We start from the raw sequence: 26,249 nt of genomic DNA on the forward strand, positions 1-26,249 counted from the left end.
AAGGCCTTGGTGCCCAGCCTGAGCTTCCATTACCCTTACCTCTTTTTTGGTGTGCTGATGAGATAGTCAGTGTCTACACCTGGAAGGCCTGTGTGGAAGGTATAGGGGATTGACCCTGCTCAGGCTTGGTTGCTGCACCCCAAGATGCGGGTGCAGGGGTGGAGCAGTCACAAGAGTCATCATCTTTTTGAGAGCATCAGACCCTTCCCCATCTTTGCTCTAAGGTGGTGAGTGGGCCAAAGCACCTTCAGAAGATCCCACCCCCCTCTTTCCCTTGAAGCACCCCCCACCAGCAGCAGTTAAAAGCCTGTGTAAATGCAGAATTGGCAGGCTTTGCAGGACTTTTTCCTCCGCTTTAACCTTGCCCATTAACCAGAAAGTTTCTTCTTCCTCCCTCCCAGGCCCACTCAGACCCCCTTTCCACAGAAAATCCTTGCGTGTTTGCTTAATGAGGGAAAGTTTATGTGTGACTTGGGCGGGGACAGCTCTTGGGGTGGTGGTGATGGTGGTTTGGGGATCTCCAAAGAGGGCATGGGGGCAGGTGTATCTGTTTGTAAGGCCGAGGAGGCTAAAATCTCTGGAAACTCACCGTTTGAGCCGAAAAGGAAAAAAAAAAAAAAACAAAAAAAAAACCAACAGCAAACCATAATGGGTCTCATTTCGGCTTAGTCACCCCCACCGTGCTTCAGTCGGGCGGCGGGGGCGATCGAAGCCGTGGTTTTATAGCTGTAGAGGAAAGAACTCGTAAAATGCTAACAGCTTTTATGTGCTGCGGCATAAACAACAACAGACTCCGGCTTTATTGCGTTTTATAGTTTGTTAAAGAGTTTACAGCCGTTTTTTGGGGGCTGGTTACCCAGCCAATTCCCTCCACACGATAGTTAAACCTTTATCAATAATAAGGAAATTGATCATTAAAGCTTTAAATATGACTACCTCGTTTGTTTGAAAATATGTTTAGGAGAGGAAGCTGTATGATTTGATAACTTGTATTAAAATACCAATTACATTTATAGGACCTTTTAAAACTCGGCGCAATTAAACCGTGTTCTTTTACATTTTTCCGAAGCGACCCTGACATTTAGAAAGACTCCAATTGCCTCGTTAAAATCGCGAAATTAACAGCGTGCCTACGCCAGGCGCAGCGTTGTGGATGTGTGTGCGCATGGTGTTTTTCCGTGACTCCCCCACATCAGCCTTTGGGGGTGGTCTGCGAAGGTATTTGATTTGTTGTGAGGCAAGAGATATCTCATTAATGTAGGTAGTTAAACAGATTTAATCCGTATTCGTTCTCTCTTTCCCCCTCCCTCTCCCCCTTCTCCCCCTCTCTCTCTCTCCCTGGGTGTTTCCCCCCCCCTTCCCCTCCTTTTTTTCCTGCCCTCTCCTCACTCCCTGGCGCTCTCTCGCTCTAGCTCTCTCTTGCGCGCTCGCTCTCTCGATCTCACCCTCGCTCTGCGTTCTGTCCGGGAGGAGTACCCAGAAGCCAATAGGATGCGGGGTCTCTAATGGATGCAAATGATGGTGAAAAGACGGGGCAAAATATGAAACAACTCATTTGGAGGGAAGTAAATCACCGAAAACTGTTTATGAACTGGCATCCCTTCTTCGAAATGTAAAGCGAGGACCTCTTTAAGTGGCGGTATATTTTTGTTTGGGGGGTGGGGGGGTGGGGGGAGGGCGAGCGAGCCGCGGCTGCCATGCAGGCTTAGACTTTTGCAGGCTTCGCTCTTCTAGTCCTGGAAATCACAAAAAGTGTGGCGGTTTCGAGATCTTCTTCGCCTTTTCTTTCTTTCCTTCCTTCCTTCTTTCTTTTTCCCCCCTCCTCCTCCCTTTTCCTCTCCTTTCCTGGCGAGGGTGACTAGGAGCCGGCGAATCCGCGTTTTTTTTTTCTCTCTCTCTCTCTCTCCCTCCCTTTCCCCCTCCCCACCCCCTCCCCAACAGCCCCCATCTACAGCCTGCGCTGCCGCCGCCGCCTCAAAATTCAATAAAATGAGCTCTTATTTCGTCAACTCACTGTTCTCCAAATACAAAACCGGGGAGTCCCTGCGCCCCAATTATTATGACTGCGGCTTCGCCCAGGACCTGGGCGGCCGACCCACCGTGGTGTACGGTCCCAGCAGCGGCGGCAGCTTCCAGCACCCGTCGCAAATCCAGGAGTTCTACCACGGGCCATCGTCGCTGTCCACGGCTCCCTACCAGCAGAACCCGTGTGCCGTGGCGTGCCACGGAGACCCCGGCAACTTCTACGGCTACGACCCGCTGCAGCGCCAGAGCCTGTTCGGTGCGCAGGATCCAGACCTGGTGCAGTACGCAGACTGCAAGCTCGCGGCCGCCAGCGGCCTGGGCGAGGAGGCCGAGGGGTCTGAGCAGAGCCCGTCGCCCACACAGCTCTTCCCCTGGATGCGCCCTCAAGGTGAGCTCCCGTCGGGCCTGCCAGGGTGGGAAGGGGCCAGGAGGGCCCCAGGCCGATCGAGGGAGGGGGGGCTGGGCAGGCCGGGAGCATCTTCTGCTCCTAGAGGACTTGTGGGCTCCGTTCCAATCACCTACCTCTTTTCCCTTCCTTCCCACTTTCTTTTCTTTCCCCCCTTTTCTTTTTGCTTCCTTTGAAGGGAGGGGGTCGCTAAGCGAATTTCCTGAATCCATAAACCCCTCACCCTCCTTTACTTTTCTTCTCCCCTCTTTTCCCCCTTTTACTGTTTTATGGGGGCTGTGGAGAGTGGTGGGAGTGGGGGCGCTCAGCGTTTGCACTTCTCAATTGCTTTATAGTTTAATTACCCTAAAGAAACTTTTCTTCTGGGGCAGAGGCTCTGGGGGCTTCTCAAGGTGGGTTCGTGGGTCCCCACTCTAGCTTTTTATTCTTATTCCCCTCTCCACATCCTTCCTCCTAAACTTTATGGCACTTTTAATATATTTGACCCCCCCATTCTTATTCTAGTTACCAGGGGAAGGGGCTCCCCCTTTTTGACCCCCGCAGATTCAGTACTGTCTAGTCCCCCCTCAGCCCCCCCCCCTCTGCTGACCGCGGCCTCTGCGCGCTCCCTCCCGCCCCCGCATAAGGGTCCCTTGCCCTCATTATCCTGGTCTCCTAGGCTGGTTCACGAATCTTCCAACCTTCTCTGTCTCTGCCCCCTCCCCCACCCGCCCCTCTGTCTCGCCCTTTCCCCCATTCCCAGCAGCCGCCGGACGCAGGCGAGGCCGCCAGACCTACAGCCGCTACCAGACCCTGGAGCTGGAGAAGGAGTTCCTATTTAATCCCTATCTGACTCGCAAGCGGAGGATCGAGGTATCGCACGCTCTGGGACTGACAGAGAGACAGGTCAAAATCTGGTTCCAGAACCGGAGAATGAAGTGGAAAAAGGAGAACAACAAAGACAAGTTCCCCAGCAGTAAATGCGAGCAGGAGGAGCTGGAGAAAGAGAAGCTGGAGCGGGCGCCAGAGACCGCCGAGCAGGGCGATGCGCAGAAGGGTGACAAGAAGTAGGTTCCAGCTGGGACTGCTTGGGCCGGGCTAGCCCGCACGTCCGCCGGTCCCTCCCGCGACCACGCCGCTGTCGCCCGCTCCCCCGCCTCCGAGAGCTCTGGCCCCGCGAGCGGAGCCAGGAGCTGGGCCTCCCACCGCAGCGTCCCCGCCGCGCCAGTCCCTGCTAGTGGTAGTATCTCGTAATAGCTTGTGTGTGAGCTACCGTGGATCTCCTTCCCTTCTCTTCGGGGCTAAAGGGGGAAAAAGAAAAGGATTTTAAACAAGGACTCCCTCGCCTTGCGAGGGTGAACGACTGCTGCCTGCCAGAGACCCCCTCGCCCCCGCCCCATGTAAAAAAGCCTCCTTGTGCAATGGTCTTTTTCCTTTGAACGTGCTCCTTTGTAATGACCAAGGTACCGATTTCTGCTAAGTTTTCCCAACAACATGAAACTGCCTATTCACGCCGTAATTCTTTCTGTCTCCCTCCCACTTTTTCTCTCTCTCTCTCTTCTCTCTCTTTCACTGCGTCCTCATCTTTCCTCGCAACCCAGCTCCCCGCTGCCCTCCCTAGCTCGCTGGCTTTCTCTCTTGCTTCTCTCTTTTCCTCCTGTGCCCCCCCCCTTTGATTTGACAATTTTGTCTTAAGTGTTTCTCAAAAGAGATTACTTTAGTTAGCATGCGCGCTGTGAGCAATTGTTAAAAGTGTTCTTAGGTTTGCTGTGAAGAGAATGTATCCTGTATCCGTGAATTGCTTTATTGGGGGGAGGGAGGGCTAATTATATATTTTGTTGTTCCTCTATACTTTGTTCTGTTGTCTGCGCCTGAAAAGGGCGGAAGAGTTACAATAAAGTTTACAAGCGAGAACCCGAGACTGGCCCGGGCCGGCGCTCCTCATTCGCTCCCAGGCGCCTAGCTGGGCTGGGGTTGAGGAGGTGCGGGGGGGGGGGGGGGAAGTGGTCAGCAGTCTCCTGTGCTGGCCTAGGCTAGGTCGGAGAGAGGAGGGGGCGGGGGCTGGAAGCAGGTGGTGCGAGTCCCGGGGCCCAGAGGCGCCGGGGGGGGGGGGTGTGAGGGAGGCGGCTGCACGTGATTGGAGGAGAGAGGATCGAGGGAGGGGAGCCAAGAGAAACCCCCTCCCCTTGCGTTCCGAGGCTGCTGGGCCCGGGAGACTCCAGCGCCCCGGCCGCTCTGGAGAAGAGATGTGCCCAAGCTGGTGGCTAGTATCCCCTGTCACTTCTCTCTTTGTTTCCGTGTGTGTCCTGGCGGGGATGGGGGGGGGGGATTGGGGAGGGTGGATGTGGAGTAGGTTGCTGAGTTTATATTTCCATTTTTCTCGGACTCAGGTTGGGGAAGCAGGAGTAGAGGGAAGAGGTTCCTCCCTACCTTCCCTCTCTGGGACGGCGCCACTTTCTCCCAATTTCTAGGCCGCGGCTTGCCGCAGCCTTCCTTCCTTTGCAGCCTCTGCCTCGCTGGCAGCCACGCTCCACTGAGTGAGGCATCCGCCTTCCGGAACCGGGAAAGCAGCGAGCTGGACCCAAACCGCCCTCCTCCCTTCCTTTTTATCCCCACCCCCATTCCGTTCTTTTTATTTTTTATTTTTTGTGTGTATCTTTTTATTGGCACCCCCTTTTTTTCATTTAGTCTTCAAAAATCTCAGCGCCCAACGCCTGTTGGGTTGGATTCCTGCCTTAGGAAAGCCTTGATTCACCTCCAGCACTATAGCTGGGGCACTAAGAGAACCGGGAGGCCGGATTCACCTCGTCCCTCGTTTTAACAGAACAGCAGCAGCCCTGATGAATTAGCCCGGATTAATAAATACTCGGCCAGCACCCACCCACCCACCCACCAAGTTGCGCACATTCAATTCCTGCGTCTGTCTCTCGCTCTGTAGCCGGCTGGGGGAAATGGGTGGGGGGGTGACAACACGGATCGCTCAGATGTTATTTATTTTCCCTCCCACTCAATTCCTTCCTCCCCAAATCACGCCTGCAAGCTGCCTCCAGCCCGCGGGGGTCGACAGCGGCCCTTGAGCCCCCAGCCCCAATCCGCAGAGCTCGGCCTTCCCATTCATTATTGATCATATTTTATAAATCCAACGCCACACAATTTTTTCCACATTACTGAGAGCCGCCGGGAGGCCGTCAGATCATTGGTCGAGGGGGTATCACGTGGGCCAAGGTCACGTGGGCCAGAGAGGAAAAAGGGGGTCCTTTTTGGTGTAAATCTGGACTCTAATTCTGTAATATATCAAGGAATCTCGTAAAACCGACACTAAAACGTCCCTGACTACAAATCATTCGGCCAAATTATGAGTTCATTGTATTATGCGAATGCTTTATTTTCTAAATATCCAGCCGCAAGTTCGGTTTTCGCTCCAGGAGCCTTTCCCGAACAAACTTCTTGCGCCTTTGCTTCCAACCCCCAGCGCCCGGGCTATGGAGCAGGTCCCGGCGCCCCGTTCTCCGCCTCGGTGCAGGGCCTGTACCCCGGCGCGGGGGGCATGGCGGGCCAGAGCGCGGCCGGCGTCTACGCGGCCGGCTACGGGCTCGAACCGAGTTCCTTCAACATGCACTGCGCGCCCTTTGAGCAGAACCTCTCCGGGGTGTGTCCGGGCGACCCCGCCAAGGCGGCTGGCGCCAAGGAGCAGAGGGACTCGGACTTGGCGGCCGAGAGTAACTTCCGGATCTACCCCTGGATGCGAAGCTCAGGTAACGCCGCGCACCCAGCGGTCCGGAGCCGCAACGTCCGGGCCACAGTCCCCGGAAGGTCCCCTTTCTCCCGCAGGGCACCCCTCTCTGTGTCCAGGATACTCCTGACTTCAGATCGGCCATTGCCACGGCGTTTAAGTCTGGGCTGGGACCCCGCGCGCCGCCCCCACCCCCAGTTTTGCTCTCAGGCCCTGGCGGATCTCTTTTTGCCGACGCCACAGCGCTCAAAGCCCCCAGCCCGCCCCCAACCCTTCCTCCGGGCCTTTTAGCTTTAAATATTTATCAGCAGCGCCGGCACGGGCTGGAGAGGAGGCCGTTTGTCTTGCCTAGGAAGGCTGGGGCTTGCAGAGAATAGCCATTAGGGTTTCTCCCCCCACTTCCCTGCCTGAGAGCGCAGTTCTGGGTGTGTCCCCCAGCCCTAGCTCGGTAGTATGTGGTGGAGGGGGCCAGGGCGCTAAGCAGTTCTCCCCTCCCCCTTCCTTTCCAGCCAACCCCGCTCCCCCATTAGTCCCATCAGGACAATTAGAGGTGGGCTCTAGAGGCCTGGCGGGAGGAGGGGGTGCAGAAGAGCTGAGGAGTCAGCCAGAGACGTAGAGCCAGAGAGAGGTGAAGGGAGTTTGTCTGAGGCCCAGAGCGATGAGTCTGTGACTCCTTCTGCCCCTGGTGGACTTAGGAGGGTGGACTAGGAGAGAGGCAAAGGCTCGCGAGAGCATAGCTTTTCCAGGTGCTTTTCCTAGGGCTCCGTGGATCCCGGGGGGGGGGGGGACCAGCCCGGAATGGAGGTGTCACTCCAGAAGAATGACTTTCCTTTTGCGGGGAGGGCTAGGATCTATGGAACCAAACCAAGACTGGGGAGTGCAAGCCACCCAGCAGCTGCTTCAGGAACCCTAAAACACCAAGGCTTCCACCAGGTTCTTCCAATGTCCCCTGACTCATCCTTTTTTAAAAATTTAATTTAATTTTATTTTTTAAACATTTCCTCAAAGGAGTTGAACTTGGGAGCCAACTCCAAGGCGCAGAAGACCCAAGACTGTGGTCAGAGACTCTCATCAGGGTTGGAGGCCATGAGTAAACACTCACTCTGTTCAGGGTTTCTATTACCTTCCCTGTAAGTGAACTGGTTCTGCAGTTGGTTTATCAACCCCCCCTTACCCTCATAAACATTTCAGTATGACTTACATCTGACTTGGAATCAAAACCCTTAGCCCCTCCTCTCTCCTGCCTCCTTCCCAAGAGGGCTGACACCAGCTGCTCCCTAAAGTCTCCTAGGGTTCTGGGCCTAAGCTGGAAGTTCTCAGGTACCTTTCAGCCCCACCATAAGGATCTCCACTTTCCTCTCTCATCCAGGCCATGGATCTTCCTTTCTTCCTTGCAGTCCTGGAGGCCAGAAGATTGCTTCAGACAATTAGGTTATCTGGGCAGGAAGGCAGGCAGGTAGCCAGGCCTTGCTTGACACTTTACTGGAGAAAATGCCATTAGAATACAGCTGCTGTTAGGCTAATAATTTCAAGGTTCAGGGAAGTAAATTCTTGCCTCTTCCCCTTTCCATGACAGGTTTGGGTGGGGACTGAGCCTAAGAGGTCCTTTGTTTCTTTTCTTTCCTTCTCAGACCAGGCCTGAAGCCACCACTCTGGGACACTAAAACGGCTTCCAGAGCCCCTTACCTCAAAGCCATCTCAAAGGGAAAGGGGAGACTTGGGGCCCTGGCCCCAGAAAGTGACTGAGGACTCATTTGCCCCATGCTATGCTAGCCCCTTAGGAAGAGAACTTTCAGGAACCAGCAGCTGAGATCCACCTGGCTTTCGGAAGCTCCAGGCTGAGAAAACCACCCTTTGTGGATAATCCAACTATCTGGTGTGGTGGGCCTGGCCTGTAAACCCAGGGCTTGGCGCTTGGGAGAATGAATCAGTATTGCTACCAGATTGAAGCCACCCAAAGGCTACATAGCAAGATCCCCCTTGAAAAGCAAAACATCTCTTGTGGACACACACACACACACACACACACACACACACACAGAGAGAGAGAGAGAGAGAGAGAGAGAGAGAGAGAGAGAGAGAGAAGAAAAAGTAGTATTATCCTCGAGAAGCTTAGACAGTTTTCTGCACATGGCAGAGAATAGGGTTCCATGAAGTGTAGAACAAGAACATGAAAAATGGTAATTTGGTTCCAGTAAATATGGCCTTTTACTGTCCTCAGGCCTCACTATGGAAGGAGGTGGGAATTCCCTTGGTGTTTTTCACACACTGATTTTGTTTTCTATCTCTTTCTCCTAAATACTGTGAGTAGGAACTGACCGAAAGCGGGGCCGCCAGACCTACACGCGCTACCAGACCCTGGAGCTGGAGAAGGAGTTCCACTACAATCGCTACCTGACCCGGCGACGCCGCATTGAGATTGCGCACGCGCTCTGCCTCACCGAAAGACAGATCAAGATTTGGTTTCAGAACCGACGTATGAAGTGGAAAAAGGAGAACAAGACCTCAGGCCCGGGCGTCACTGGCCAGGATAAGGCTGAAGCAGAGGAGGAGGAAGAAGAGTGAGGGACAGGGAGAGGAGGCAACTGGAGAGAAGACCCCAGCTCTGGAAACTGAAGCATGAAATGCAAATAAGGGGGAAATCTATTTAAATGAAGCAGTTTAAAAAATAATGAGAAGGGTGAAATTTGGGCTTCTCAACACTGTAAAAAAAATACTACCTATGGGAAAATGTGTTGTCCATTTTGTACATACTACCTTTGTATGGGAAGGACATACTCCCTGCTCCGAGGCTTTCTGGAATGTGCCTCCCCTTTTCTATGTTGCTAGTAAGGTCTTTGTAAAATCTTGCTGTTTTGTAAGCCCTCTTTGACACTGTCTTTGTGGACTGTGGGTCCTTGACTACCCCGTACTTCCCGGTAGCAGCATTCAAAGGGCCTCAGGGAACCTTGAGGACCCACTAGCTCTGCCTCTGGCACACTTCGCTGCTGATCCTGGCTCCTACCCCTTCCCATGAGCCTCTTTCTGTATATCTGAAGGATGGAGAATAAAAGCAGAATTAAAAATCAACAGATTCTGTACTTTCTGTCTCCCTCTGGCTGGGAGGAGATGAGGGTTGGTGGTGGGTGGCTTGGCTGGGTGTCTCCAAGTCCCTCTACTGGCCTTTTCTTTCTCTGCTGGGTTTGATTTTATTTCCCTGATGGCCCCCCCATACACTACCAACTAATGAACCCCAATCTCTCTCTCTTCCTTTATACTTTCACCAAAATACACAATTCCCATATTTACAAGCTGACAGTACACAAGTGTATACACTGTTACAGTCACCAATAAAATAAACATAGACATCCATGTATTCACATGCAGGCTTTCACACAATCCCGGCTCCATGCCCAGAACACATGCATTCACATTCACACACACTCAGAAGTAAACACGCATTCACAGACACTCACAGACACATTCATACACACCACTGTACATTGGATTCTAAACAGATTCACACAGTGGATTCTAAACAGAGACTCACATTTGCCCCCAAGTAAATCCATCTACCCATCTACGAGACCATGAGCTCAGTTACACACTCCCAAAACCTATCAAAAAAAGCCACCCAATTTAAAGTTTCACAAATGCTTTTCCTTGTCCGTGCCTTTAAAGGAGACTATGAAATCCGAGCCTGGTGTCCAGGCTCAAATATTGTGATGAAGTCCAAAATGGTAGGCCTCAAAAAAGACAAATAGAAGAAAAGAGAAGAATGAACATCTCGGTCCATCCTACCTCTGAAGCGGTTTGGGCAGAGGCCAGAACAACCTGAGTAGAGCCCTCTTGGCCGACCTAGTACAACCTCCTTGTCAGGGTGCTTACAGCTTTTTGCTCAGGCCGCAAGCATTTTCGGTCAGAGTGGTTTTTTTTTTTAAATTTTATTTCAATTTATTCTTTATGTATTAAAATCTTCCATTCTAGATTGACAAGGGAGATCCATATGAAACTTTAAAACTGTACAAAAACCAGTCCCGTGAGCGAGAGCCAAGAGAGTTTACCGGGCTGGGGTGGCCGGGGTGACCGCAGGCCAGGCGTCGACCAGGGCTTCCTCTGCCTTGTTCAGCCTGCTCTTGAGTGCCGCCAACCTGGAATCTTCTGAGGGGCACACAAGGGAGGGAATGAAGAAGGGAAACATGAAATTTAAAAAGAAAATTATTTCGTTTTCTGCATTAGGTAATCAGAAACCCAGCCTAAAATGTAGAGTTTTTTTTTTTTTGAAACCTGGAAAAGCAGAGTGAGTTATTCTTAATTTTTGCAAATCCTTTATTGATGGACAAAACCCTAAACAGTAGACCTAGACCTAGACCTGCGGTGTGGATTTTTAATATTTATTCGTTTACAAATTCTCGGTTGTTTAAAGAACACTATCTTAAGCCGAAAGGGTTTGAGAAAGGTGGTTGGTTTCCGGAAAAATATGCTTGATTTGCATTCGTCAGAAAAGGCCTCAAAAACCTGCGGCTTCCCCGGTAGCGACCGCAGCAACCCCTGGAGAGCGCAGGGATTTCTCCTAAGAAACCTGGTCCCAAGAGCGGGCGTTTCGGCGGCGGGAGAGGCCGAGGTCTGCTTCTTCCTTCCCTAGTTTCTAGGGTGCTGAGGTGGAGAATCTGCTTGTTGGACTAATCAGGTCTGGCTCCCTTCCAGGACACCTTCCCTCCAGAGACAAAAACTAGACCCTGAGGGCCGACCCCCCCTCAACACACACCTGCAATGCCGCAAGTCTCACAGGTGGGGGAATCCCACAGACTCTAGGGTTAGGAATGGGGGCGGGTGTTCAGAGCAGGAGAGGGGTGTAGGAGCTTTCTTTTCACCACGACGCAGACAGCAGCATCCAACACGGTGCTGCTCTTGCCTCACCGTCCCACCTCCTCAGAACAGTCCCATGTGGAAGATTTGGGGGGAATTTTTACTATAAAAGACAGGCAGAGCTTTTGAGGAAAATGTAGAGGTTCCAGAGAAAACCCCGGTTCTAGCTGGACCTCTGTGGCTTTTCTACCTTGCATTTTTGCACCCCAAATCTCACCTCGTCTCAGATTGGGGTTTTCCTAAAAAGAGAAGGGGAAGAAAAGAAGATGGCGACCGAGAAAAGGGTTGCTGGTGGAGCAGCCATGAAGAAATGCAATAAATTCCTTGTTGTTTTATGAAAATTTACAACTTTGTGATAGAAGTTTATGAGTGGTTGAATCCAGCGATTGGCCGGCGCCGGTCATGTGGCCGGGCGATCGTGAACATGAACTTTTTATCATTTCCCTGGTGGTTATAATGCAGCATTCTTTTGGACACCACACCTAGGTCGGAGCACTGCCGTCCTTCAGGGCTCCAGCCTCTTGATATTTTTATACCTCAATATCAGTTCGATATAGCAAAAGAGAGAGAGGAAGAGAGAGAGAGAGAGGGGGGAGAGGAGAGAAGAGTAAGTGAGAGGGAAGGAGGGGTGGGAATTACACAAAAGAGAGAACCAAAAATAATTTTGATTCCTAAGTTAATGAGCTCGCTGATCTGGGATTTTCAGTCATCATGAAGGGTAAATGGACAATCGGCCCAGGAATGACGCCTGATACCATTTTTCAAAGCCAGAACTTACTCCATTTTCTATGCAAATGTCAGAAAAGCGAAACAACCTCCCTCTCAAGTCTGAGAGAGGGAAACGACGGCTCTCAGGTTGGGACAATATTATCGGGAAGCTGAAGAAGAAACCGAACGCGCCTTTTTCCCTCCCTCTCCACAAATTTGAATCCGGAGAAGGAAAAAACCCCAAGTTCTGCAAAGGTAAGGGAGATTCTACAATTCTTATTCTTTTGCCTCGTTTTTTTGCAGGGGGTGGGGCTTAGGCTTTTCTCCCCCCTCCCCCCATCCCAAGATCGGGTTGAACCCCACCTCTGGTCGCTGCTGGGAGAAGCTTCCCAGGAAATTCTGTGGTAAAGAGAGGGGTGGCTGCTTCCTGGAGGGGGAGCCGCTGCAGGGAAGATGGGGGGGGGGAGAGAAACGGAAAGAGGCCTCGGAGGCCAGTTTTATGCTGCCTTTTTAGCTGGGAGAGAGAATGTGGGGGTGTCTGGGCTGCAGCCTAGCTGGCCAGTCGCTCTGGCCCTGGTGGATTTGTGCTCACCTCCCTCCATCTCTCCCTGGTCCTGCCCTCCCCGGATTGCCCCCGTGCAGTTTTCTTGCCCAGTGTGGGTAACGGCGATTTCCCGGCTGCTTTGGCACGAGGGGCGGTGGCGCTGAGGGACGTCCTGGTCTCAGTAGGGCCTGGAATCTCCGCTGAGGCCAGCCGAGGGCAGGGAGGCGGCTAGAGTGACAGAAAAAGGACAATTCACAGAGAAATGTTCGCTATCTTCCTTTGGAGACATTTCTGAAATTAAAGGGTTGTGGGTGAAGGAACCCAAAGCAAGGGAGACTCCCCAGGAAGCTAGCCCAAGGAGCGCCCAGGTCTCTTGCCACTCCCGCCGCCCGAGGGAGCCTCGTCTTCAGGGAGAGAGTTTTGTGGTTTTAACGCGGTAGGTTAAAGTCTGTTGGTCTGTGTGTGATCGATTCTGTTACTTGTGTTTTATCGGTATAGGATGTGTGGATTTTGATGGAGAAAATCGCATATCTAACATGCAAGGATTTCAAACTTTCCTGGATTCAAATGTGGTGGTTGTGAAATGATTTTAGCATGCTGTTTCAGGCTTATACACAAAATAAATTTGATGTGGGTGTGCGGGGTGGGGGTGGGGGCAAGGAATACAAACCAGAAAGGAAACCTAACTAGAGAATCCAATGGTGTGGGCTAAAAAAGCCTCCGGAGGAGGCTGGGTTCAGAGCTAAGTCCTGTCTCTCACCGCCCAATTTTGTTGCCTAGCTTTCCGGAGGTGGGGGAGGGGGAAGAGCTGCTGAGTACGAGACAGATTCTTAAAGAAGCTGGGGTAGGGTTCAGGCCAGCAGGTGAGGGCTAAGAAATGGGGTGAAGGGTCTCTAGGGAAGCTATTCGCAGAGAACTAAGTCACTTTGGGCACGAAGGACAGGGGACATTGTGAATTACTTTGGTTTGCAGAACAGAGATTGACTGACTGCCTTTCTGTTTTCTTAAAAGCCCGTGCAGGTCGTTCAGGCTCAGGCTTCTGGTTGTCTAGAATTTTAGGATTTGGGGCAAGTGTGTGGCTACAATGGTCTCCTGAGCTATTAGGAAAAGGAAAGTCAGACACTTGTGGCATAGAACTGGGGCTCCCTGGGGGGCCAGATGAACTGGCCTGCCTGGGCTCCTGGAAACACATTGACTTCTTAGCAAAATGAATTAATCGCTGGCGTCTAGGATTCTTGGACCTTATTCGCGACGGGAAAATCCCCCCCAAACCCACTCAAAGTAAAGGTCTTTCCCCCCTCTAGTCTTGGTGGATTGATTATAAATCGTCCCTTAGACAATTTCCTCTGACCCAAATTATGCAGTTTGCTGCCATCTACCGTCCGTTCGGGGACAGGCGGCTTCGGCACAGCCAGCGTCTCGATACTCCCCGAGCCCTGCGTGTTTGCTTGGAGCTCGGGCCGCGCGGTTCCGTGGGATTCTGGCCCATACCGATGCTCTCTGCTGCATCTTAGTCCCCGGATGCAGATTTTAGAAAATGGAATGAGTCTCTTGTCACATCATCCGCAACCTTCTCCCATCTCCTGCAGACCCTGCACTCATCCCAGCCACAGACCTGCAGGCTGGCAGAGGAAGAGGCAGATGTTGAGAGAGGAGTAATACTATAACCCACGGACAGGGATACTGAGTCAAAGGGTTGAGGGTTCAGCCCCACGACCCTCATCAGCACCTAAGACAGGAGACACGATTGGGCCTCTGGAGAGGTGTGAGGCCAAATCTGTTCAAGGTTTATTTAGTTTTCTTCACAGCCAAGCCGGGGGATGGGGAGCGGCCAAGGGAGGCGCCGACCGGGCAGTTCCACTCGGTTGTTAAAGACAAACTCAGTCTGTATTCTTCCAGTTGGTTTGTGGGTATTGCCAGTTCCTAAGCTGTTGAGTCCGTGGTGAAGGAGTTGAACTGAGTTTTCTGGAAACTGGCGGTGACTGCAAGTGAGTGTTGGTCCCTTCCCCCATTCTCGATCGTTTCACGCGAAATCGGCGCAAAAAAAAAAAATGTCTTTGATGGAAAATCGGGAGTGAGGAGAAACCATTAAAAAAACCAAAACCAAATCTCTGTAATTTCCGTTCCTGTGGGACCCCTCACACCAGGTTAACGGAACCGCTTTCCCAGAAGGGGAGGTCGAGGGCTGGGTGAGCGCCTCCGCCTCGGCGTTGAAGTCTTGACTCCTGTCTCACCGGTTACTGATTAGCTCGGGCTTTCAAGCTTCAAGAGGAAGCTCTGGCTGCCCCTTTCAAGGTGCGGTGGCCCCCATTCCTGGGCGGGGGCTGCAGGAAATTGCCTGCTGTGCCAGGCTGGCCAAGGTGCTACTAAGGTCTGGCTGTGTAGTGCTGGGGGCACACACCCCCGCCGCGGCCCGGCACCCTACACTACTCCAGAGTCTGAGCCTCTCTCTGGAGCAGATCTTTAAGCTTTTTCCCCTCTGCTTGGAAAGAATGACTTTCTGGCGGCTGCACCACCGGGCTTAGTGAGTCGCTCCACGGGAGGCCCCGAGGGATCTAGCAGGAAGATCTGGGGCCCTCCTAAATTTTTTTCTTTTGGGCAATCAGAAGGAAACATAGGGAGAGGATGTCGAGCTACGGTAAGGGTGAACGGGGAGAGTGGAGTGAAGGCTCACCCACTCCTCCTAGAAGATCAGAGAGGATGCCGCTCATTTGCATAATGGAAATGAGGTCTTTGTACCTCGATTTGGATCAGTCGATTTTAGGGCAGAGTGTTCAAGAAAAGAGCCTCTTTCCAGTGTGTGGGAGCCACCACATGCACCACTGGGGAACATTTCGGACAACCAGAATCCAGGGGGAGAACTGGGTTTAAAAGATTTTCATCAGCCCCACCCCAGGTAAAGTTGGGGATGGGATAGGAGAAGGTACTTTCTGTTTAAGGAGCTGGGGGTGTGTGTGCTTTATATCTTAGGGGAAATAGGAAGCCTAGCTATTGTCTCACCTCCTCCTCACGCAGCAGGCAAATGCTATTCCTAAGAACATCGGCTGCTGGAGATTTCACTCCTGAGCTGAACATGACTTCGGTAACATTTCTCTGGGAGCTGGAATGTGTGTGCTTACCCACGAGACTGCAGACTCAAAGCACAGAAAATCACAATTATAAATCCTGCCTGTGGGTTAGCAGGACAATCCCTGCGCTGTGTACTGAAGACTTGGGATATATTTACTTCCCTCCCTCGGTGATGGAGAACTGGCTGCTGCCTGCTGTGTATTTACATATTTCCTGGTGGAGACAGACAAACTGAGGTGGATGGAACCACAGACAGATCAGTAGAGACCTGGCTCCAGAAACCAGGCGGTCTCTGGCCCAGCTCTGCCTGCCTGCTCTTTTTCCCAAACAAACGGATCAGATGAATAAACGCTCATAAATACCTCTGGGCTTAGATAAGAGCGATGAGGCGCTATTTCCTTTCATGCCCGACTCCAGGCGCCCTGGCCCTGCCCATAGTGGCTCCATCTCCAGACAGGCAACCTGCAGAGGTGAAGTTAATTTGAGGGCTGCTACTTTAAAGAATAAAGCAATTATTTTCCTGCTTCTACCACAGGGGAAGGCCTCCTTTCTCACCTCCTCTTACCTTTTTTTTTTTTTTAAACATGGGCCGTCTTTAACATACCATCTTTCCTATGCTGAGGGCATTGTGACCAGGGAGAAGGGCTGAGGCCCAAAGCCCAGTCTCAGCGGCAAGATTGGGGGAGGGGTAAATATTCTTCTGCATCTTGTTCCCTTGCTGAAACAGCCTGGTATACTCCTTTCTCAGTATAGGCCCAGCCATTTCTAGGTTGGAGCATTTCTGCTTTCTCCATCATTAGAAGGTTTGAGATCTTTTTAAAAAATCCACCTCCCCCCTCCATGGTTTAAGGCTAAAGAGAGAGACACCCAGGGATGGTCATTGTGCCACAAAGGGGCAGCCTAGCAGTTGCTTTGAGTTCAAAGAGCTTCAGAGGCCACTTTGCAGCCAAATAAATCCTCACTTTTGATCACCCACCCTCAGCCCTTTCCTATTATCAGTGGGCAGAAGTGGACCACAAAAAGGAGCCCAAAAGAACAAGGCAGAGGTGGGTCAGCCTGGCCTGACCCCAGACGTCATTCTTACACCCATTCCCCTATGTTCGGGTTGGAAGGGAGGTTGTGCTCTCTTAACTGTCTGACCTGTGTGTGCACATTAGACTGTCAGAAATACAGTGTGTGCCCTAGCTTGGGGTCTGTGCTCATTTCCTCTGGGTGAGAGAAGAGAACGAGAGTGTAGATGCCCAAGTTTTCAGGGCAGCAAAGCAGGTGATACAAGCAGGAGGCATGGGAGGGGACAGGAGAGTGGCTAAGAGACCTGATCCAAAGCTAGAGTGGGCATGCCAGGTGAAGACTGAAAGATGGTTACTGAGTGCCTAGGTGGACTTAGCAGCCTTCCTTTCTTAAACGAAATTTAAACCAAGTTTTGGAATGGGATTCATAGAGAAAGCAGGACGGAAGAGAAGATTCTTTTCAATGGGCTCTCATCTTCTCCAATGAGGAGCTGAAGACTCACTCCACCTCCCTCCCTTCAAAATAGGGTTTCTCTGAGTAGCCCTGGCTGTCCTGGTACTCAGTTTGTAGACCAGGCTGGCCTCGAACTTGGAGATCTGCCTGTCTCTGCCTTGCAAGTGATGGGATTAAAGGCATGCACCGGCCACGACCACCCTCTACTCCATTTCTAAGAGGGCAATTTCTTCCCCCCGTATCTAGATTTACTGGGACATCCTTGATTTTAAAACTCTGTAGCCAGGAACTATTCTTACATCATCTGGGGTGAGGGATAACGATGGATTGAGTGGAACCAGAGTGAGGGTTGCAAGCAGAACAGAGACGCAGCAAAGTCACCTAGGCCAGGGCTTGCAGCTTTCCCCATGCTCTAGATCGCCAAATTTAGAGATTGTTAGTTTCTTTCTCCGGAGCCCCAATCCCAGTCGAGACTGCAATCAGGAAGGCTGAGCTGTCTTGTACTTAAGGACCGGCTTGTCAGAAGCTTCTAGCCTAGTGGAGCAGCCGGAGGGAGAAGCTTGGGCTCACATACCCCTGGCATTTCCTTCTTCTGGGTCTTCTAGGCAGAGGGATTTGGTTTGCCCCCTCCAACCTTTAGAGTTGTGGAGAAGGGGGGGGGATGTGATGAACCTAAGCTTGCAAGGGGGAGAGACAGACCTGATAAACAGGACAAACGATTTCCCAAACCTGCTAAGGAGGGCTTTTCTTCTTCCCCTGTTTCTAAAATGAAGCAAATTAGTGACAACCCTGGTTTCCCTTTACCAGCACAAAACCCTAGAAACAGACCTTCCCCCTTCATTCTCTCTCAACGAGATTCCTGGGCATTTACCCAGACCTCCCTTGAGGGAACGGGCCTGTGCAACGCAGGGGTTAACTTTTCTGAAAACACAATTAACTTTTCCCTATTCCTGCGTGGAGTGGGGGGAGGGGTGTATTTATTTCATCACTGGGGAATGGGGTGATCTCCATCCAAATGTTCCCTCCTCCCTCAAAAGCACAGACGCTTCTTTCGCAGATCCTACGTAGGTGGAAGAGGGAGAGAGAGAGAGAGAGAGAGAGAGAGAGAGAGAGAGAGAGAGAGAGAGAGAGAGGAGGGGGAAAAAGGTTGATAGGTTTGTGCGCGGGTCCCTCGTGCGGGCTGCGCTCCTCCTGGGTTCTATTTGACAATTCCTGCCTCTGCCATTGGTCAGTGTTGGATCAGATGGTTGTATTTCCTTCTGGCCCTCACTGGCACCTCGCCATCCCCCCTCAGCTAAAACCCAATCTCGGCTATACTACTAATAGGCGCGGCGCTCGGACTATAAAACACAACAAATCATAAACCCGGCGGAGCAGCAGCAGCCGCGCGCGCCTCCCCTCCCGATGAGTTCCTATTTCGTGAACTCCACCTTCCCCGTCACTCTGGCCAGCGGGCAGGAGTCCTTCCTGGGCCAGCTGCCGCTCTACTCGTCCGGCTATGCGGACCCGCTGCGGCACTACCCCGCGCCCTACGGGCCGGGACCGGGCCAGGACAAGGGCTTTGCGGCGTCCTCCTATTACCCACCAGCCAGCGGCGGTTACGGCCGGGCGGCGCCCTGCGACTACGGGCCGGCGCCTGCCTTCTACCGGGAGAAGGATGCGGCCTGCGCCCTCTCCGGCGCCGACGAGCCGCCCCCATTCCATCCAGAGCCGCGGAAGTCTGACTGCGCACAGGACAAGAGTGTGTTCGGAGAGACCGAGGAGCAGAAGTGCTCCACGCCCGTCTACCCGTGGATGCAACGCATGAATTCATGCAACAGTGAGTGAGACTTCCCGCTGTCCCGCCCGGGGGGGGGGGGCATGCAGGAAGGCAGAACTAGCGAGTGTCTACCCCACCTCCACTCCGTTCCCCCACTGGGAACTAGGTGGGTATCTCAGGAGATGGGGTAAGATTGGGTCCCTGTCTCCAAATCGGTTCTCTTGCCCGCAGAAGTTGCAAAGTTTGCAAAGTCCCAGCTGCACAGTAAGGCAGGGGGAGTAAGTGGGCTCACCGAGTTAGGCCAGAGCTAGGCTTGCTGAAGAGGACAGGGGACTCAGTCTCTGGTTTTGCTTTCTTCTGTGTGTTATCCACCTCTCTTATCCGGATCGGCCCGGGTCCCCCCTACCCAAAGATCACTCCATTAAAAACAAGAGTGCGTCACGAAGGAGGGGGAGGGTGGCATGAAGCCGGCAAGGGCAATTTAATGGATCCTGGACTGCATTTCCCTGGGGTTGGAGGGGGGACTGGGGAGCGGGGAGATACCCGGAAAGTGGTGGTAGTCTGGGGAAGGAGGCATAAGAGGGGACAGGAGGAGGGAGTGAGAGGGACAAACCGGCGCCTGGGTCTCAGGTTGGATTATTTGTCGGCTTCAAGTCCCAATTGATGTCCATTAGCGGGACACGAAAGTGAGGAGCTGTTAATGCGGACTATGGATCGATCCACGTCATTATGGATTAAGGGCCAGAATCTATCATTGAGTAGGGTAGGGAAAGCTGGATGGATAGAAAGGAAAGGAAAGATACAGCAAGTCGGAGACACACCTGGACGGCCCCTCCCCCACTAAGCTCAGGTGGGAGTCCAACTACCCCTCCCCTCCCCCACCAAAAGTCTAGACAGAAAGAAAGCACAGGCCTACGAATCCAGGAGGGAATCTGGAGGGGGCGCTGGAGGAGTGGGAAAGGGGGACTAGGAAATGGGAGAAAGGAAGGAGGACCAGTAAGCATCATGTTTGAAGACTGAGTGGGGGAGGGGGAGCAGTGAGCTTGGTGTGACCACAGGCCTCAGTTTCTCCTCTCTGCGTAACAGGTTCCTCTTTTGGGCCCAGCGGTCGGCGAGGCCGCCAGACGTACACTCGCTACCAGACCCTGGAACTGGAGAAGGAATTTCACTACAATCGCTACCTGACCCGGCGGCGGCGCATCGAGATCGCGCACGCCCTGTGCCTGACCGAGCGGCAGATCAAGATCTGGTTTCAGAACCGGCGCATGAAGTGGAAAAAGGAGAGCAAACTGCTCAGTGCGTCTCAGCTCAGTGCGGAGGAGGAGGAAGAAAAACCAACCGAGTGAAGGTGCTGCAAAGGGAGGGGGGACGCGAAGGGAGAGGCCTGTGGGGTAACCGAGGGCACCCGAAAGCCCCAGAAGGCTCTGCGGTCGGGGGGAGTCTGGGGACTTGCTCTCCAGCGCAAGACGGGCGGGGCCCAAGCGCTCTCCTGGACGTCCCCGCCCGCAGAACTCTTCCTGGGCGCTTGGAGGCTGCCCACCCAGCACCCCAGCGCCTCCTCCCTCCCCGAAGAAACCACCTTGGCCTCATCAGACTCCCTGGTGAGAACTGAGAATCGGACTCACTTGACGTCTCTGGAAGCAGAGCAGAATGCTCTTGTCCTTGTCGAGTCTCATTTCGTCCATGTCCCCCGTGCACGGTTCAATGGTAGATTCTCTGTCCCCTCAGCAGGGACCTGAAAGACTCCCTACCCCAGACTTGTCTCTCCTACCCCCTCCCCAAAACCACTGGAAGGAGCACATACTACCTAGAATTAAGAAGAGGAGCCTCAGAAGAAAACAAAGTTCTATTTTATTAATTTTCTATGTGTTGTGTTTGTAGTCTTGTCTTAGCTCGGGACGTGAAATACTTCGGTAATAATATTAATATTATTAATAATGATTATGATAATGATGATGATAATAAAGACGTGAAAACTCGCAGCTCAGTCACATCCAATTCTTCCCTGCCATTTTTCCCCCTCCCTAGCCCCAGCAAACCCTGTCGTCCCTAAGCCTGAACAGCAAAGGTGAGAACCATAGTCGCCTCAGGGCCTTTCCAGGCACCAGACTCAATTCCGGAGTTACAGTTGAGATAAACGCAGAAATCAAAAGCTGGGGCCAGCGATAGGTCCTCCCAGGCCCCAGCGTTGGTTGTGCCTCCCTCGTGCTAAATCCACAATTGCTTCTCCTATTCAGACTTGAGGGAGGGATGATGGAGAGAAGCCTTTTCCTTAAGCTTGCCTAGGTAGTGAGACTCTGGAGGAATGCCACTGGAGGCCTCCTAGCCCAGAGCCCTGGAGAGACAGAGTTGGGCGGGTCTGGGCGCCTCTGCAGCGTTTTTCTGTCTTCTGCTAGCCAAGGCCCCTGGCCTTTGGCCCGCCCACATGGCTGTCTCTGCCGGCCTTGGCCCTCGGCTCTCTGGCCTATTGCTCCGGAGACTGAAAAATGAGGCCACTGGGCATCTCTCCACAGTTTGTCTACAGGCTTCAAGGTGCCCCTTCCCATATTAAGTAGGAGTTCGATGGCGAGGAAGAGAACGAGAACCCAGGAGCAGGAGGCCACAAGGTCCCGACTTTATCTGGCTCTTTGGAAACCTGAGGACAGGGGAGCAGGTGATGGGGCATTTGGTCTCATCTTCTCTACCCAAAACGTTTTATTCTTTCTCTGCTCCCATTCTCACCCAAGCCGCAAGCTGCAGGCACCATTTTCTTTCCTTCCTCCTCCCTCTCTCCCTTTTTTATTTTTAAAGAAAATAGCCGCCTGGCAGAAGGGGCCCAGCTGCGGAGATCTCTGGCCGCCCAGCGGGCTCAGCAAGGGGCCCCGGTCTTCTGAACCCCTTCCTAGGAAGGCTGGAAGGCAGATGAGCAAATTCTCCAACTGTTAGCCACCAGCAGAACGAGGCTTCGGATCTGGCCTCCGAATGCAATAGCTGGGCATCTGGCGAGATTGTTAAGGGGTTCTGTTTTAACCCCAAACTCTCACATACGAGTTGTCACCCAAATCCCCACCGCCTAGGCGGTGGCTGCTCTAGGCTGCCTATCCCCGGCTGTGTTCCTCTTCCAGGGTCCCTGTCCAGCTCGGTTCCTAGGCCTATGCTGAGGATGCGAGATCAGAAGAATTTCAAACTTCCCAGGGGCCCAGGAGAACGAAGAGCTTCTCTGCCTCTTCCAGCCTCCTGCCCAGCCCTGCGGCTCTCTGGCGTTTTAGACCCGCCACCGAAGCCTCGCCAAGAAGGAGGCCTGGTTGAGCTAACGGAGATAACTCGTAATAATTGTTTTTTCACACACAACTTCTAGCCCTTCCTCCCTCATTTCCTTACCCAACTTGGGGACTGACAAAGCTTAAAGAGGGAAGGTCAGGCAACTAAATCCTTGATCATACTATCCAGAGTTAAAATAATAATAGTAATAATAAATGATGATAATAATGTCAGAGAGGAAGACATAAATAGAGAAAATAATCTCACTCTAACAAAATGGGCAAAATACTCAAACCTATCTTCCTAAAGGTTCAACCCTGCGTGTGAGCCGCGGGGCCGCGTTTCTTTCTTGCTTGGCGGTTGCTCAGAGCCAGTTTGGAGGCTGCCGACGCCACCATGGCGGCCTGCGGCCCGCGCTCCCGTCAATCGCCGGGAGGTGGCGCGCTCTGCTTAGAGGCCAACGCCAACCTTCTCCCTGTTTCTCCCCCTTCTCTCTTTCTCCCCCCCCCCCTCGGAGGCTCGCATTGAATCGGCCCTAACGATTCTCGGATCGTCATTATTTGTAACCATAGAGCATGAATTACCTCTTGAGGTCATCAGCGAGAATTTACGACTGGTCAACAAAAGCACGTGATTCCCTAACGCCCCCCCATCCCCCTTCCAACCCCCCCCATATTTGGCCGCATACATAGCAAAACGAAGTACAGTGCATCGCTATAATTCATTAATACATCATAAATCGTGAAGCACAGGGTTATAACGACCACGATCCACAAATCAAGCCCTCCAAAATCACCCAAATGAGCTCGTACTTTGTAAACTCCTTCTCGGGGCGTTATCCAAATGGCCCGGACTATCAGTTGCTAAATTATGGCAGTGGCAGCTCTCTGAGCGGCTCTTACAGGGATCCCGCTGCCATGCACACCGGCTCTTACGGCTACAATTACAATGGGATGGATCTCAGCGTCAACCGCTCCTCGGCCTCCTCCAGCCACTTTGGGGCGGTGGGCGAGAGCTCGCGCGCCTTCCCCGCGTCAGCCCAGGAGCCCCGCTTCAGGCAGGCGACGTCCAGCTGCTCCCTGTCCTCGCCCGAGTCCCTGCCCTGCACCAACGGCGACAGCCACGGCGCCAAGCCCGCTGCTTCGTCCCCTTCCGACCAGGCGACCCCAGCCAGCTCCAGCGCCAATTTCACCGAAATAGACGAGGCCAGCGCGTCCTCCGAGCCTGAGGAAGCGGCAAGCCAGCTAAGCAGCCCGAGCCTGACTCGGGCACAGCCAGAGCCCATGGCCACCACTACAGCCGCGCCCGAGGGGCAGACTCCACAGATATTCCCCTGGATGAGGAAGCTTCACATCAGCCACGGTAATTCTCCATCTCTTTTTTGTCCTCTCCGTATTCCTGCCCTGTGCTGGGGGTGAGGGGGTGTGTGTGTGAGGAAAGCTTGACTTTGCCTCAAATATAGATTCACCCCCCCCCAAGAGGGAGAACTGTTCAAAGGGGTCCCCACAGCTCCATGAACAGAGCCAAACAGGGTCTTTTGCTGGGGGTGGGCATTTTTTAAAAACAATTTGTTGCCGGGCTCAGTTTAGGTTTTATTTACCCAGCTAGTCACCGGCTTTGGCTTGAAAGATGGGATTTGTGTATTGTAGGGAGGGGTCCTGTTTATTCCCGAAATTTTGAGATGCAGCTAGCAAGGAAGAAATGGGCTGTAAACGGAGCTTTCTGGGGCAAAAGTGCAGCGGCTCTCCTCCCTTCCGGGGCTAAAGGCCGCCTGAACCCAGCCTAGGGTGAGGCACTGGGAAGGAGCAAGAGACAAAGCCGGGAGCATTCGCTAGCACCAGAAGTGGGGGCTGCTGGAGAAGGGGGATGAAGAAATAGAGGCTGGATGCGGGCACCTGGAGTGAGGAGGATTGGAGCTGCGGTGAGCAGGGTGCTGGGGACGCCTGGGTCCTGCTCCCCGCCCCCTCCCACTCAGTGCCTCCTCCTTTAACCGGAATAACGTTGCCTCTGGGCTTCTCTCACTGCTCTAGATATGACTGGGCCAGACGGGAAAAGGGCCCGGACCGCCTATACTCGCTACCAGACCCTGGAGCTGGAGAAGGAATTCCACTTCAATCGCTACCTGACCAGGCGGCGACGCATCGAGATCGCCCACGCGCTCTGCCTGTCCGAGCGTCAGATCAAAATCTGGTTCCAGAACCGTCGCATGAAGTGGAAGAAAGACAACAAACTGAAAAGTATGAGCCTGGCTACAGCCGGCAGCGCCTTCCAACCATGAGCCCATCCGGAGGAGCCCTGGGCGGCCCAAGAGCCCGCACCACCCCCAGCCCGACCCTTCCAATCCTCCCTGCACCGCCGCTGCCCGCTGGGAACCTGTTCCCAGGAGCCTGTCTCGCCCCAGCCTTGTGTTACAATTTTTCGTTTGGTCTTAGGTCTTCCCATGGCTCCCTCTCTCCTGGACTGGTTATCTTGTTATTATTGTTAATAATTATAATTATTATTATTTCCCCTCCATGCTCCCCACGTCCCTCGGCTTGCCCCCAATTGCCAGTGTTTCTGAGTGTCCTCGTGTCTGTGGGTGCACCCCTTTCCCCAGGAAAAAGAAAAGAAAAAGAAATTCGCATGTTTGATGTGACTTCCCTTCCCTGTCTGTGTTCTAACTTATTTATAAAAAGGATAATGGCTGTATTTTGAGTTTCAGCTGGAAACTTCCATAAGGGGCAGCAGTTGAGGTAGTGCTGGGCCCAGCTGAGCTGGCCTGAGAAATGGAGTCCATGATTGTGTTTCTTTTTACCCACTTCATCCGTCTTCAGCCCCCACTCCCTAGGCCCAGGACTCCGGAGCAGTGGCTTGTTCCTGGGGTGGGAAGGGGCCGGGGAAGGGGCCAGGGAAGGACCAAAGTGTGGATGTTGAGAAGAGGAAAGGAAAGGAGAGGAGTAAGCGATAAATGCCTGCTGCCTGGTAGGCCCCGCAGGGCCTAGCCTGGGAGTGTATGGAATCAGAAATAAGCCTCGGTGTAAAATGTCTTGTGATTTTTCTCTGTGAATCTGTGGGCCTGGCTAGAAGGCCCAGAGCTTGTAAATATGGGGCTAGTCTGGGTCAGGCCAACCACTTCCTTACCCATTTCGCTTCCAAGACCATTTGTAGAGCGAGTGGATGCTGTGTGTGGAATCTGTCTTTGCCAGGCCTGTCTCAGTGATTAGCTTTTGGTATGTCTGTAGCTTTCCTTGAAGTCAAATAAATGTCTCCCCCACTCCATTGCCTTCCCCTTGTCTTTTCTCCGAGGGTCTGCCTCTTTCACCATTGGGCACAAGCTATTCTGAGACCATCTCCCATAAATCTAGGGCACAGGGAAGGGGAAGTAGGATGTCCGTCCACCAGAAATCCCTTGAAGCCACCTAGGTTGGGCCAGGAGACAGGCTTTCCTGCCTGGGGTGGTGAGAGGCCCAGGAACTTCATATGGGCCTTAGCTGGACTCCATCCTGACTTCCCTCCAGGTGACTTGCAAAGCCTCTGAAAAAAATGCTCCAGGAAGAGTTATTTGGGCCTAAGTCCTGAGCAAGAAGACTCCTGGTATTTTGAGACTGGTAAAGGCCTGCCCAGACGTCCAGTCTACTGTTCCAAACCCCAGTTAAGCTCTGCTACCCACTAAAGAAAAACAAAACAAAACCAAACAAAACAAAAAAACCAAACCACAACTCAATTTCAAAGGTTTCCTGTCTCACTTGGCCTTCTCTGCACTTTTCAAGGGGTCCTCCTCTCCAGGGGTCCCGACTGACCTTCCCCTCTTGATTAGGGTTCCTCCTGAAAGGCCCCTGGCTCCCCCTCCAGCCTGGTTCAGGACCAGGGCCCAGTCTTCATCCATCCAGTTCAGCCTCCACCCTGAGCAGAAGAGTCAAGTCTGGACACTTACCCGGTCAATCCCTTCCAGCTGGGCCCAACTTCTTACAGGACCTGGGGGGAGGGGGAGTCGGTGAGGAGATGGCGAGGGTCTTGGAGGGTGTATTGGGCCCTCCTTCCCTCTCACCCCATGACTTTGTCCCCCTTTGCCGAAAGCAAACTATCCCAAAAGTCGCTATGACATTTAGATGTCAAATGGATAGGGGTTTTATCTCGAAGTTAGATCGTAAAAATCGCCGAGAAGTCAGACAGATACCCCTCACTGGCTCGAGAAAGTCACGTGAGGTCCATAAAGTTAGTTTTATGGTTTTGGGGAGTTGACACCGCGCGGTATATTTCACATTCTCCAGAAGGTTAAGTGACACTTTAACTGCTCACTGTGGTGGGGAAGGGGGCAGAGGTAGGTGAGCGCTCTTCCAGCTTGGAGCAGCCAGAAAAGCCCAGGAAGGCAGTGGCCAGAGCCCAGGCCCAGCACTCCACAGTAAGTCGCTTCCAGCTTTCGGATTTCTCCCCTTGCAGTTTTGGGGCTTGGAATGGGAGGAGAAAATTTTGTTTCCAGTAGGGCTGTAGACAG

The 26,249-nt window shown here is 52.9% G+C and overlaps 4 protein-coding genes across 4 annotated transcripts; all 4 read left to right on the forward strand.

The window, feature by feature from the left end:
* Nucleotides 1-1,989: 1,989 nt before the first annotated feature.
* On the forward strand, nt 1,990-3,481 carry Hoxb8 (homeobox B8). The gene is made up of 2 exons (XM_057774938.1): nt 1,990-2,413; nt 3,174-3,481. The coding sequence occupies exons 1-2, from the start codon at nt 1,990-1,992 to the stop codon at nt 3,479-3,481; spliced, it is 732 nt and encodes a 243-aa protein (XP_057630921.1).
* Nucleotides 3,482-5,665: 2,184 nt separating this feature from the next.
* Hoxb7 (homeobox B7) lies at nt 5,666-9,193 on the forward strand. The gene is made up of 2 exons (XM_057774547.1): nt 5,666-6,165; nt 8,455-9,193. Exons 1-2 carry the CDS (start codon nt 5,766-5,768, stop codon nt 8,706-8,708), a joined length of 654 nt encoding a protein of 217 aa, XP_057630530.1. The 5' UTR covers nt 5,666-5,765; the 3' UTR covers nt 8,709-9,193.
* Nucleotides 9,194-18,076: 8,883 nt separating this feature from the next.
* Nucleotides 18,077-20,501, forward strand: Hoxb6 (homeobox B6). Its single transcript, XM_057774944.1, has 2 exons — nt 18,077-18,595; nt 19,622-20,501. The coding sequence occupies exons 1-2, from the start codon at nt 18,181-18,183 to the stop codon at nt 19,879-19,881; spliced, it is 675 nt and encodes a 224-aa protein (XP_057630927.1). The 5' UTR covers nt 18,077-18,180; the 3' UTR covers nt 19,882-20,501.
* A 2,074-nt stretch (nt 20,502-22,575) lies between these two features.
* Nucleotides 22,576-24,995, forward strand: Hoxb5 (homeobox B5). The gene is made up of 2 exons (XM_057774943.1): nt 22,576-23,137; nt 23,806-24,995. The coding sequence occupies exons 1-2, from the start codon at nt 22,576-22,578 to the stop codon at nt 24,051-24,053; spliced, it is 810 nt and encodes a 269-aa protein (XP_057630926.1). The 3' UTR covers nt 24,054-24,995.
* Nucleotides 24,996-26,249: the final 1,254 nt, after the last annotated feature.

This window comes from Chionomys nivalis, chromosome 7 (genome assembly GCF_950005125.1).
Source record: "Chionomys nivalis chromosome 7, mChiNiv1.1, whole genome shotgun sequence".
NCBI lineage: Eukaryota > Metazoa > Chordata > Mammalia > Rodentia > Cricetidae > Chionomys > Chionomys nivalis.